Consider the following 12,127-nt stretch of genomic DNA (forward strand, 5'->3'; position numbering starts at 1 on the left):
AGGCGTCTGCTCTTGCTCCTCACACAATCCAGGAGACTGACAGGGGTTTGGGACCTTGCCAGTCACCACAGCCCCATTGACGCCAGGGCCTCTCACGTAGCAGGGTAATGTCCCACAGCACCTCGCCGGCGCCAGACCCGGAGCTCCTGTGGTGGGGACCTGGGTGCGCTAGGTGGAGCCTGGGTCGGCATTTTGGCCGAGGCTGATGGGAAAGAGCAAGGCACTCTGCCCCACCCTTCACACACACGTGTCCTGAAAGCTGGCCGTGCAGAGGCCGAGAGTGGCTTGTGGTAGGAGTGTCTGCTCTACCTTACCATCCCCAGCCAGACTGCCTGTCACACCTCTGCCGTACAAGCTTCAAGCTTCGTCCCATGGGGAGGGGGTGTGTCCAACCTCCACCTAACAGGCCTGTTTCAGAACCTGGGCCCACTACCTTTGAAGGGGCAGAAGGTGAATCACAGCAGAGAGAGACAAGACCGTTTTTACATGTCCGTTTATTAAACAACTCCTTCATGACAATTTAATACAATATTAGCGATTAGTGTTGAGAAAATTATTTCCCTCTACATACAAAAATACAGATTTGAACACTATGAAAACAATCAGGACAAGTACCATGAAAAATTGGTCCTTTGAAAGAAAGAAAGGGGGGAGACTGAGGGCAATGTGAGGCTTTGCTTTCGGACAAACCAACAAGAGCCAAAGCTTTGGGGCCCAAAACCACTCCAAATGGATAGTTAAACCCAAGACCCAGTCAGCCAGTGATGCCTACCCCAGGGCACCCATGTCGGTTTGAGAGGCCAGGGTAGGAGCTCTGACCGGCCAACAGCATAAACCAAAATTTACCAAATGGGCATCACCTCAGAGTGCCCCACGGCTATGTCTAAACTGTTAAAGGAAACAGACTTTTATGAAGCAAAGTGTAATTAATGGTCATTAAATTAGCATTGCTCTCCCAAAGTGCCACTGGGCCAAGTACCAATGAGTAATCATGTTAAGAGTTATTAGCCACCTGACTTGGTTTCCTTTGTTAGAAATGATATAGTCTGACCCTTCAGAAAGGACAAAACTGCAATTTTATGTTTGAATAAATCCATTCCCTCATGTTGCAATGGCTCAGCATTTCGTGACCGGATAGAACCCGTGTCCTGCGGGGTGGAGGTCGAGGGGGCTAGAGGGTCAGTGTAGTGATCTCATCAAGCTCCTCACTGCGTGGAACCTATTTTGTTCAGGCCAAAACCAGAAAGGGCCATGGAGCCTAACCAGGTCCACAAACCAATCAGATCCAGTGGAAGGTGAGCCCGGCCAGCGGGGTCCCCCCCATGCGAGCGGCAGAGCCAGGCCACAGAACGCCCTCTGGGTCACTGCCCCAGACAACAGGCCTTTCACCAGTTCAGACCCAGAGAAGGGAAGTCAGCACCAAGGATGTTCTTTTCTTTTTTTCTATGGAACCACTTTCACTGAGGTGAGCAGTGGCTCTCCAAACTGAACAAATGGTTAAAAAACGCCAAATGCAGTTATACTGATTAAGAATTATTTCACAGAAATATACGCTTACTCTCAGACTGTTTAAATAAGCAGAAACAAGATGCAGGGGAGAAAGCAGAGGAGAGAGGAACAGCCAGGGGTGGTTTTTTTAAAAATACATGTGAAGTTTAAAGGGAAAATGGCCAACCTCAAAACCAGCATTGCTGAAAGCAATATTAAAAGGACACAATCTAAAATCATGCTACAAAAATAGTGTTATCTGGTTTAACTAAATGTACATCATTTTTTCAATTCCATGATTAACAAGTGTTTATGTGACTGACACACGTTATGTGACTCACAGAAGGCACCAAAGGTGAAGTGATTATTATTTGTCTTAAAATATACAAAGACAGATTTACCTACTTTGGGGGGGAAAGCATACAGTCATATCTGTAATAAATAAGTGCTTTTGCCATGGGTTCCTGAACCCCTACAAATTTCAACATATACAAATAGTTTCGATCCTTAGCATTCTCTTAGAGGGAACCACATTAAAACTCAAGTTATAAAAAGCACTAGCTTTCTCCACACACGTCACTTCATCATGAGGCAGGCTTTGAAGACTCATTTTTAAATGGGTTGATGGGGTGAGGAGTTGGAAGCAGGTGGCCCCTCCTAGGGCCTGAGCCAGTTTGGGGAGCCATCTGGGCATCCTGCCCTCAGAGCCAGCTGTCCCCCAGCCCTTGGACCAGCCGGTTCTCCCTTCAAGCCCCAACTACTTGCCTTCCTCGCTTCTGCAGAAAGAGGAACAGAATCTTGAAACTTTCAAATGGATTCTGGAGAAGGCAGACAAGCAAAATGGCCCACGGGGGGAAGCAGCCATCAGTCAGACCTGGCCCTGCCTGGCATGGGCACCAGGTCCCCACACAGTCCTTATTTCCTGCCCTTCCCTTCAGGTGGCTTTCCTGATACAGGAGGTACTTCCTACCGGGTTCCAGCAGGGTCCTCCAAAGAGGACTTGGATTTGAGAGTTTCAGATTATTACTGAATCCCATACAAACCATTATCAGACTCCACTGTGTCACACCTTCTCTGAAGGAACAGTATGAAAAGAAAGTTTGGGTCTCCCCCTAATCTTATCAACAAAGGTCATTTGAGACAATTCCTCCTCTAAATAAGAGCCATGGAAGTTCTGATAGCTCACTGGAGTGCAGGCTGCTCGCCCCTTAAAGAAGGCTTCCCAGGCTTTGTGTGGAGTGCATCCCAAACCACTCCAGGGTGTCGGAATTAAAGTCTTGGCATTAAATATGGAGATAACAAACTAACCTTATGAAGAAGATATATACTATTCAAGGATCCATAATCTAAACTCTATTCTAGGCAAATTGCCATTGATTCAAACACAGTGGGCATGTGGGTAACTTTTCTTTACTGTTATGCTTACGGAATAAGATAAACTAGAAAAAAAAATCACCAAGATTGAGAAATATTCAAATGAAGTAAGAATATACTTTAGACCAAAGAAGGGAAAACACATCCAGTCCCACCCACCCCTCTGTTTCAAGCCTAAGGTGGTATCAATGCCATTTGCTGGTGTGAAAAAAAGTCAAGCAGAATATTGGCTTTCAGAAGACAAGTCCAGATCTTACAGATACTGAGGGTGTTTTCTTTCAGACAGTTTCAGAATGAACTGAAATGTAAAGGTTCAAATATTTCAAATTCCCTTCTCTACCAGATGGGCCTTGTGATTTAACACTATCTGATGAAAAGAGAAGAAATGCACGGTTTTGCAAAGAGCTGGGAAGTTTGCAAGGCAGTGTTCGATCTGCATCCTCTCTAAGGTGGCACCCGACCCGGAACCTGAGTCACCTGTTCAGACCTGCGAGTCCCCACACTCAACACCAAGGGCCCATCCGAAGCACCAGGCACACTGGCTCAGCTCTTGCTCTCACATTGATTCCAGAACACAAGATCTCACTTTTCCAAAGACAAGAAAGAGCACAGAAAGGTAGTTAATCAAGTACATCTTTTTCATGAAGTGCCGAGTCAGTAAGCAGTCTAGTGCGGATGGAGTCTGGGCGGTGGGCCCCTCCTCTCACCTCGCAGGCCTGCCCCTCTCCTGCCTCACCAGCCTGTCACCTCGCTGGTTCTTAAAGTGGGTATTGATTATAAAAGAAAAACAAGACCTGGTGAAGAGAGAACCCTCAGGTTCTGCAAACTTCACTAGGAAATTAAAAAAAGAGATGGTCTGGCGACCTCACAAGCTAACAGCAGTCCCTAGAGCAGGAAGCAACTTTTTATTTTGCTCTAGATAATCGATCGATAGCAGCCTTCAACCTAGAAAGTATTTGTGCCTTCTGCTACCTGTTTAATGTCATTATTTTCTTGTAAACAAGATGTGGGGAAAGTAAGAACCAGGCAGTGGCACAATGACATCATGGTTGCTTTGTTTTGAACAGGATGACACAGTGGGAACCACGTAAATCATCAATGCCTTCCAGAATCACTAAATTGGCCATGTGTTATCACCATACTCTACTTATCTGTTAGGACAGGTTCTTAGAACAACCCACAGAAAGTCTTGTACAGCGAGAGGTTAGAACTTGGTCCGCCTCTTCAACACACAGAAAGGTGAGGTTTCTTCCCATATAGCACAAGTGTCTATAAGAAAAGTGAGTTTGGGACACAGGACACAACAGTTGGAGGAGTCATTCAAGGCTCACTCATTACAAGCAAGAATTAATGTACATGCACAGACAGAAGAGGAAGTGCTTCATCTCCTCAGGGACTACCTACGGCTTAACCCAAGTCTGAATCACAGAGAAACCTTCAAAGAAAGGTAGATGAAGCTGCCAACTTTAAAAGAGTAGGAATGTTTCAGCTGAGTCCCAAAGCACTCACCAGAATCATCCACCAGGAAATGGAGGTCAGACACACTCCATACCTACACATAGGCATAAATGTTCCTACCAGGGGACAGTATTGGGGCCCAAAGGGCTGGGGGTGTTGACCACCGCCCAGAGCCAAGCCCTCAGAGCCAGGCCTGTCCCTGCTGCTTCCCTGTGGCCAGGCTGGGCTCTGCCAGTGCCGGCCCTTCAGTTCAAGTTGCCAAGAAAGACATGGATGAGTGTTGGGACCGGGCAGACTACTACATTCTTGCCTTTTTGTAGGCAAAGGTAAGTAATCTCTCTTGAATGACATTTGCTGTAGAGTAAAAACAAAATATTTGACTATAAATCAAACTTACGAGATTTTAACCTATCTATGCCTTAGTCCTTCCCCAGCTTTATATGGGCCACCACGTGTCCTTAGGCTTTCATGATTACAATCTCTCTGTAATCATGGTAAAGGGAGATAAAGGAGAATCAGAGGGAAAAAACACCACATCCACCAAATCAGTGCCAAGATAAACTTTCTCTGAAGACGTCAGTGTTTGCATCCATCTAAAACCACCAAATGCTTGAGGGTTTCAAGCATACAGTCTCTAGGAACAAATTTAAATGCACAAAGCAACTGTACTTCTCTTCAAGTTTGGCACAAACTATGAAAGCCATTATCATCCCACCAGAAAATTGAGAAACACTAAGATTGCCGCAGCCTGAAAATGCCCCAAAACAAAATGACATTGATCCATATTGGAACTATTGAATGCAAAAAAACCCACTTCTTTCAAAAGTCCTTTAGTCCTCTGAAACATAGATTACCTTATCTGTATACAGAGGAAACATAAGAAAAATGCAGGTGTCTTTACATTCACCTAGACAAGGATGTTCCCTTCATAGCGTCTTACCACCACACTGCCAAAGGTCACGAGATAGATGACTGTGCCTCACGCCAATTAGAAGCCTACCTGGCCACTTCCGGTTGTAGTGCGAACTAATTAAATAGAAAGAAACGTATTTACAAAAACCACAGGAGAGCCTCATGGCACAAAGGATATTAAATAGTTACAGGGACATAAATAATTCTAAAGATTCTAACACTAAGATGTAAATTAACTCCTAAGTCACTCTGTGGTACAAGTCTTCGTCACTTTTTATCATCCGTCAGCATTTCCAGTTTCGAAGGGCTTCAGAACCGTTTCTGGCAGCTGACAACACATCCTCAGGAGGCCAACAGACTCCTTTCCTCCAGATGCTAAACTGGTCTTAGTGAAGTGACTCAGGAAAACCGTGGCAGCAATCCTGCCTGAATGGTATTCTTTTCTTCAAACTCACTTCAAAGGCGGTTTTTTATTTAGGCCAAGTAACATGATTCCCAGCAGGAGATTTCTGATAAATTTCAGGGTGGTCCTTCCAAATGGGCCCCATTTAATGCAGGGCTGAGTCTTTGTGACCCTGTTTTCAAACGGAACTCACAGAGGAAGATAAGCCCAAGTTTGACTAGGCATACACACTCCAGAAATGCAAAATAAATACATAAAATGAACAGATAAAATCCAGATGTCAGAATCTCCTCAAAAATCACTACATATAATAGGTTCCGAATTTGTGAAGCATGATTTGGACTGGCTCAGGACAGACACGGTAAGAGGGCTCAATCAGACCTGCGGGGCAGCACGCCCAGCTGCGGCCAGGCCTGGCTGCCTTCCGGGGGAACAGAGGGAGGTGAGTTACCACCAGACCAGCTGGGTCTGCACCAGCAGCCATGGCCCCTGAAGCAGACAAGGGCTTTGCACATGTGACCTGGGCCACTGCCCGGGGAAGGAACTGAAGCAGAACTCAGATCGTACCGGATGTTCAATTCAGGAAGCTAACCACTAATACCGCCCCTTCAAAGACAGCTTAGTACCATTTCCTACAGAATCCCCAGTGCAGCAGTGTCAGCTGATCAACCCCGACACTGCTCTTGTATGAAGAATGCAATGCCACCCATGGGCACCTTCTCACACAGGCCCTCCTCCAGCCATCCCCAAGGACATAGTCATCGTCTCTCATTACACAGTACGCCACTAATGCTGTGACTGTTCACTAGCATAAGATCCTGGGACTCTCCTCATTACTGTAAAAGCTCCCACCTTCCCACCAGCAGTAAATGTGTTTTTTTCCTTGGTGAGGGCTAATCACAAAATATAGAGCTAGAGTGAGGTTTGTAAACATTAAAAACAGTTCAAAGAGTGAAACCTGACAAGTTAAAACCATTTTCCATAGAAGATACAATTAGTCTCCAACAGGGAAAAGAACTACAGCATCATAGGGGCTCTTTTAACTCCTTCATCACAATCATCTTCACTTTGTCAAGAATCAGTTCAAAACCTGACACACCTAGAATTCTTCCCCAAAACTTCTAAGGTCGGTGTTCATAGTTATGACCCTGAGGCACAAACAGCTATAATCTGTGCCTTCTGAAATATCAGTGAAAGGATGTCATGGTGCAAATTCAAGTATTTTCAAATCCTAGACAAGTCTACTCAGAATCATTTAGAACTCTTCCCAGGTATTTGAAAATTAGCACATATCTCTAAAACAGAAGGTGTGTCCCTACCTGTGGTCCAAATGGGCAAGTGTTCTGGCTGGTGGAATGGATCAAATTTCTTTCCTGGCTTTTACCTGAGAAGGTAATTACAGAAAATCTGCAATTTAGCCTCAAAGTATCAAGGGTAGGTAGAAGAGTGAAAAACAAGATGGTCCCCATATTCCTAGAGGAGAATCTGGGATTCATGGAGTGATTCATTTGAGGAAGAATCGAGTGATTTCTCAGCAGGGTGGGAAAGGAAAGGTGACCCTCCCGCATGTCAGCAGTCCTGTGGAGTTGTCCCAAGAGGAGACAACTTTGCTCATCCCCCTAAAGTCCAGATCCAGCCAAGAGCTCCAGCAGCACAGCCATCGCCAAGACCCTCAGTACCACACACGGCTTTGCGGGCCTGTGCCGGCTGTCTCGACGCCCCAGGCATGGAAGACAAGCAGCAGGGGAGGACCCTGGCAGCAAGACTGACGCTGACGGAGCTCGCTACGAGGATTGCCCAGGAATCACTGCCGATGGCTGTTCCGATCTCGTACAGTACCTTCATTCCTTGATCGCCCTCCCTCCTAGCAGCCCTCCTTTAATCCGAAGTCTTGACTTGTCACAAGCGCATATGGCAGGGTGGCTCAGAGTCAGACGGGAAGCCTGTGCTCAGACAGTGAAGACCTGAAGTGGACATGGCAGACAGGGAGGTGAGCTGCTCCCACAGCCACCAAACGTGGGAGAATCCATAGGTCTCCCCCCCCCCCAACGTCTGTCTGAACAGCTGGGATCAGGAGCTCTCCACCTGACATACTTGCTAACAGGGCCACTCTGAAAAGAATCCCTTTCCCAACATGAACTTTTACCACAGAGGACAAAATTCATCTTAATCACATGAAAATCTGATGTGACGAGGGAAAGAAACTTGATTAAAAGGAGGGGCACGAGGACGAGAGGGAGGAGGACGTGGGCGGGTCCTCAGGTGTCCAGGCGCTGGATCTCAGGGCGGCCGTCCACGTCTCTGGACTCGGTGCGGGCTCGGATGTAGTCGTTGGCGCTCTGCTGGCGGACGCTGACTCTCCATTTCTGCACTGCCAGGAACGTGTTCACCGCATACACTGCCGTCGCCAAGAAGCCAAATATCTGCAAGAAACATGCATGGTTGGTCTCCTGACACATCAGCAGTGTCTGAGGTGTCTGAGCAGAACCCCGAGCAGCTTACAGCTGTGCCCCAAACACCGACCCTTCTGAACGTCTAGCTGTCAGACTATGGCCAAATCTGTAGTCATGTGACCCACATAAATCCTGCCTGGCCTGAAGACAGCCTGAGCTTTCTTTCAAAGTATTTTGGATCTTTTAAAAAATAACAATCACAAAAATGCCTCTTTTACAGCATCTTCATTAGTCCCAGATGAGAAAATGCATGTAGAAAAAAGACCATGTACACAGAAAATCAAGGGCTTGTGTGAGCCCAACTCAAGCCATAAGGCCTGAGATTCCAAATCCCAGCCCCCGAACTCTCACCTGCTCTCCAGGGTGAGCAGCAGGGCTGGCTTATTTAATGCCTGACGAAGCTACTGAGTGACACCCAAGAGAGCAGCTAATTTAATATTTTTTTATGAACCTGTTAATCCCCCCATTACAAAAGTGCTACATGTTCTCTGTAAATATAGGACAACACAGAAACACATAGCCCTGAAAAAGTCCTACATTATCTGGTTCCCACCCCAGCCCTCACAGCATTCTACCTTGAAGAGCAAAAAATGTCATCTGACTACTACATGGTGTCAAGACTGTGTTCTTCATTAAGACCCCCCACAACTGCAGGGAAGACTCTTAAAAGCAACACCACTAACAGACAGGCATGCAGGGTCTTGCTGGAAACAGTCTAAAGCAGTGGTTCTCAAATGAGCGTGCATCTGAACCAGCTGGTGGGCTGATTAAAAGGTTTCCGACTCAGCAGCCCTGGGGGAGCCTGAGACTGGCATTGCTGACAAGTTCCTGGGTGACGCTGAGGCTGCAGTTCCGGGGACCAAACTTTGAGAACCACAGCAGTTAAGAACCAGACTTCCACTGGCCCGATAACAATTTCATTAGCAAAATGAAAGCTAACGGAGAATGAGTAGGACACATGCTAGGGGACAGAGGAGAGCAAGTCACAAAAAGTGTACAAATCAGCCCATATCTTAACCACTGGAGTTCACCTACCACGGCAGCAATTTCTGCTCCGGTTTTGTGGTTTAAAGCAGCCAGTACAATGGAAGCAATAAAGAAAAAGAAAGTGCTGAGTCCAGTGTTGACCAAATCCTAAAGAAAAAGATAAATAAAATCACTTGAAAAGAAGCATTTCATGCTTTGCTCTGAAAGCCATTGAAAAGCTTTAAAATAAGAAGCATAATACCCAGCCCCTCTGATGGCTCCATATTTTAGTCTCAATGGCCCAGGAGTGTTGGTTATATAAAGAAAGGCAAAGATGGTATCAGTTTATGACGCTACTTGATAAATCACCATAGCAAAATCCATTGTTACCATTTCTTAATGACTTACTATAGGAACCCAAACTGCTGACCTATCAAGGACATACACACTAATTACCACTTAGAGTTCTTACTGTCATCTTTTAAAAATTCATTCAAATCATCCTGCAATGGACAAACTCCCCAAGAGTCCAGAAGAGTGATGGTCAACCACTGTGCCACAAAAAAACTTTCAACATACAATACCTGACTATTTAGTCAAGGGCACTCACCTCTTTTCCCTTAAATTGTCAAATAAATAAATGACAACAGCCAACACAACAACAGTTTTCCGTTGTGAATGAATCAAAATTATACTTTTTTTTTGTCAGATCTGTAAAAAATACTTTTTTGGTGTGCCACAGAATTTTACTAATTAATTAGTTTATGTGCTCCATGAGATGAAAAAGATTGAAAAGTGCTGGTCTAGAACATACTAAAACTGGTGAAATCCTGTCCAACATCCCGTCATTCGTTTTGTGACATTTCCAGCACACTGTTTCCAGACCTCGAGAACACACTTCGCCAGACCTCGCTCTTTCTTGTGCACAGTTCTCAAGCCTCCCTGTTGTTAAAGCCTAGAGGATTTGCTCCTAATCTTCTTGGAAAGCAAATCAGGTTACATATCCAATGCTTCAAAGATTTAACTCCTGTCTTACTTGTCAAGAGAAACAGCACAATTAAGAGTCACAGCCAGACTCAGGTCCTAACCAATCATGACTTTGGACAAGATGCTTCACTTCTCTGAGTCTCATGTGGGAATAGTACACCCTCCTCACAGAGTTGTTTTAGGATTAAGTGGAACAACTCATGTGAAGAGCTGAGCACCATGCCTGACCCACGGTTAGCGTCCCCTGCACATTTATGGTTACTTCTGTTATTACTACTTTGGCCTTAGGCCCTGACAGCCTGGATCATACTAGAGTTCCTCTGTGATCTCTACAAGGAAAGAAAATCAGGTAAAATTCCAAACTTCTTAAGTGCCAGGCTAATTGGACCATCAACACCAGGTAGGTCCTCCGGCTGGCCTGGCTTTAAAGTCAGTCTCCTCTTTTTAAAGATGTAAAAAAGCAATGTTTGCATCATACCAGTCCTGAGCCTGCAGCAGAAACCCCGACACACTCCTGGTGCTTCTGCATAGGGAGCAGCACGAGGCTGACTTTGAAATCATTGGGACGTCTGCCAGCAGGGCAGCTTGGCTGGGACCGGTGTGTTAAGCCAGGACAAATTTTTCACAAATTCAAGCCAGGAAGTGTTTAGTTATGCTCAGCTCTGGATAAGGTGCTGGAGGACTAAAGAGAAAACTATAAAATGTACTTTACGAACCAAAGACTATTCAGAAATGAGGAAAATGTCTTATGATACAATGCTGAGGCGAAACATCAAACAAAATAGCGTGCACATTAACGGTGAATTTGTAAAAATATAAATGTAGTAAAGGGCCAATAGGTACCAAAGGTTTTTGAAGAAGTTCATGTTATTTGTGTATGAATTCCACATCTGCAGTTTATGTTAAGTATCATACTAATGCCAAAAGGTCTAAGTATAAGAATATTCATCATGATATTATCTAGAACAGCAAACAAACTGGAAGCATATAAAACGCTCAAGAATAAGGGATCTGTTAAATAGAATGGTACTTCCATAAAGGAACATTATGCAGCCATTAAAAACAATCATAGTTGTATATTTGACATGGAAGATATTCAAGATAGTTTAAATGGAAAAGCATGACTTTAATGGTTCTGAGTTCTTTACTCACATATCACATATACATGCATATGTGAAAGATAGTCAAAGAAAAACAGTCTAGAAGGTCATACCTAAGTATGACAAGTGGTTACCCCAAGATGGGTTGTATCACATAAGATTTTTTTTAACAACTTTGAGATATAATTCACATCATATGATACACCCAACTAAAGCATACAAGTCAATCATCACGATCTAATTTTAGAACATTTTCAGCATTCCAAAAAAGAAACCTCATACTCATTAACAGTTCATTCTTCATTCCACCCCTAATCCTAGGCAAGCACCAGTCTGCTTCTGTCTCTGCATTTGCCGATTCTAGACATTTCATATAAATAGAATGATATAACTTGTGGTCTTTTGTGACTAGCTTCTTCCACTCTAGTATAATAGTTCTAAGGTTCATTCATGTTGAAGCAATACTTCATTTCTCTTTCTTACTGAATAATATACCATTATATAGATACACCACATTTTATTTATTTATCTTTTCACTGGTTTTTTTTAACATTTCAGTTGTTTCTACTTTTTGGTTATTATAAATACTGCTACTATCAACCTAGATACTCTTTTGCAGACATATGTTTTCATTTCTCTTGGGTGATCACATGATTTTATTTATTCTACTTTATTATCTGTATCTTCTAGTTTTTATATAACTTATTACTTGCACAGTTTAAAAGGCTTAAAACTAGAGTACTATAAGTGTTAGCCAGCATCAGCTGCTGGAGTTCCTCAGCCATGAAACAAAATCAAGGCTTTTTACATGCACTGTTGCACTTACGTTCGGGGGCACACAGAGGCATGCCCTCAGATGTGGACTTTGGGTGCTTTTTAGTCAACACTGGTGCTTAATGCTTGAAATACTTTAAATGAACACGTACTCTAAGCTACGTTTTCCAGTTTGCCACAGACGTCCCCACTCCCTACAGTCTCTCACCGAG

At 44.3% G+C, this 12,127-nt stretch overlaps 1 protein-coding gene across 1 annotated transcript in view; it reads right to left on the reverse strand.

Moving 5' to 3' along the window:
- Positions 1-476: 476 nt before the first annotated feature.
- The window catches only part of CMTM4 (CKLF like MARVEL transmembrane domain containing 4), a 68,559-nt gene continuing 56,908 nt past the window's right edge, over positions 477-12,127 (reverse strand). The window contains exons 3-4 of the mRNA XM_066243814.1: positions 9,124-9,222; positions 477-8,058 (exon numbers count right to left, since the gene is read on the reverse strand). Of these exons, the coding sequence (XP_066099911.1) occupies positions 7,894-8,058; positions 9,124-9,222 (264 nt within the window). The 3' untranslated portion in view covers positions 477-7,893. The remainder of the gene's footprint in view (positions 8,059-9,123; positions 9,223-12,127) is intronic.

The sequence above is a fragment of the Saccopteryx bilineata genome, chromosome 9, assembly GCF_036850765.1.
Source record: "Saccopteryx bilineata isolate mSacBil1 chromosome 9, mSacBil1_pri_phased_curated, whole genome shotgun sequence".
NCBI lineage: Eukaryota > Metazoa > Chordata > Mammalia > Chiroptera > Emballonuridae > Saccopteryx > Saccopteryx bilineata.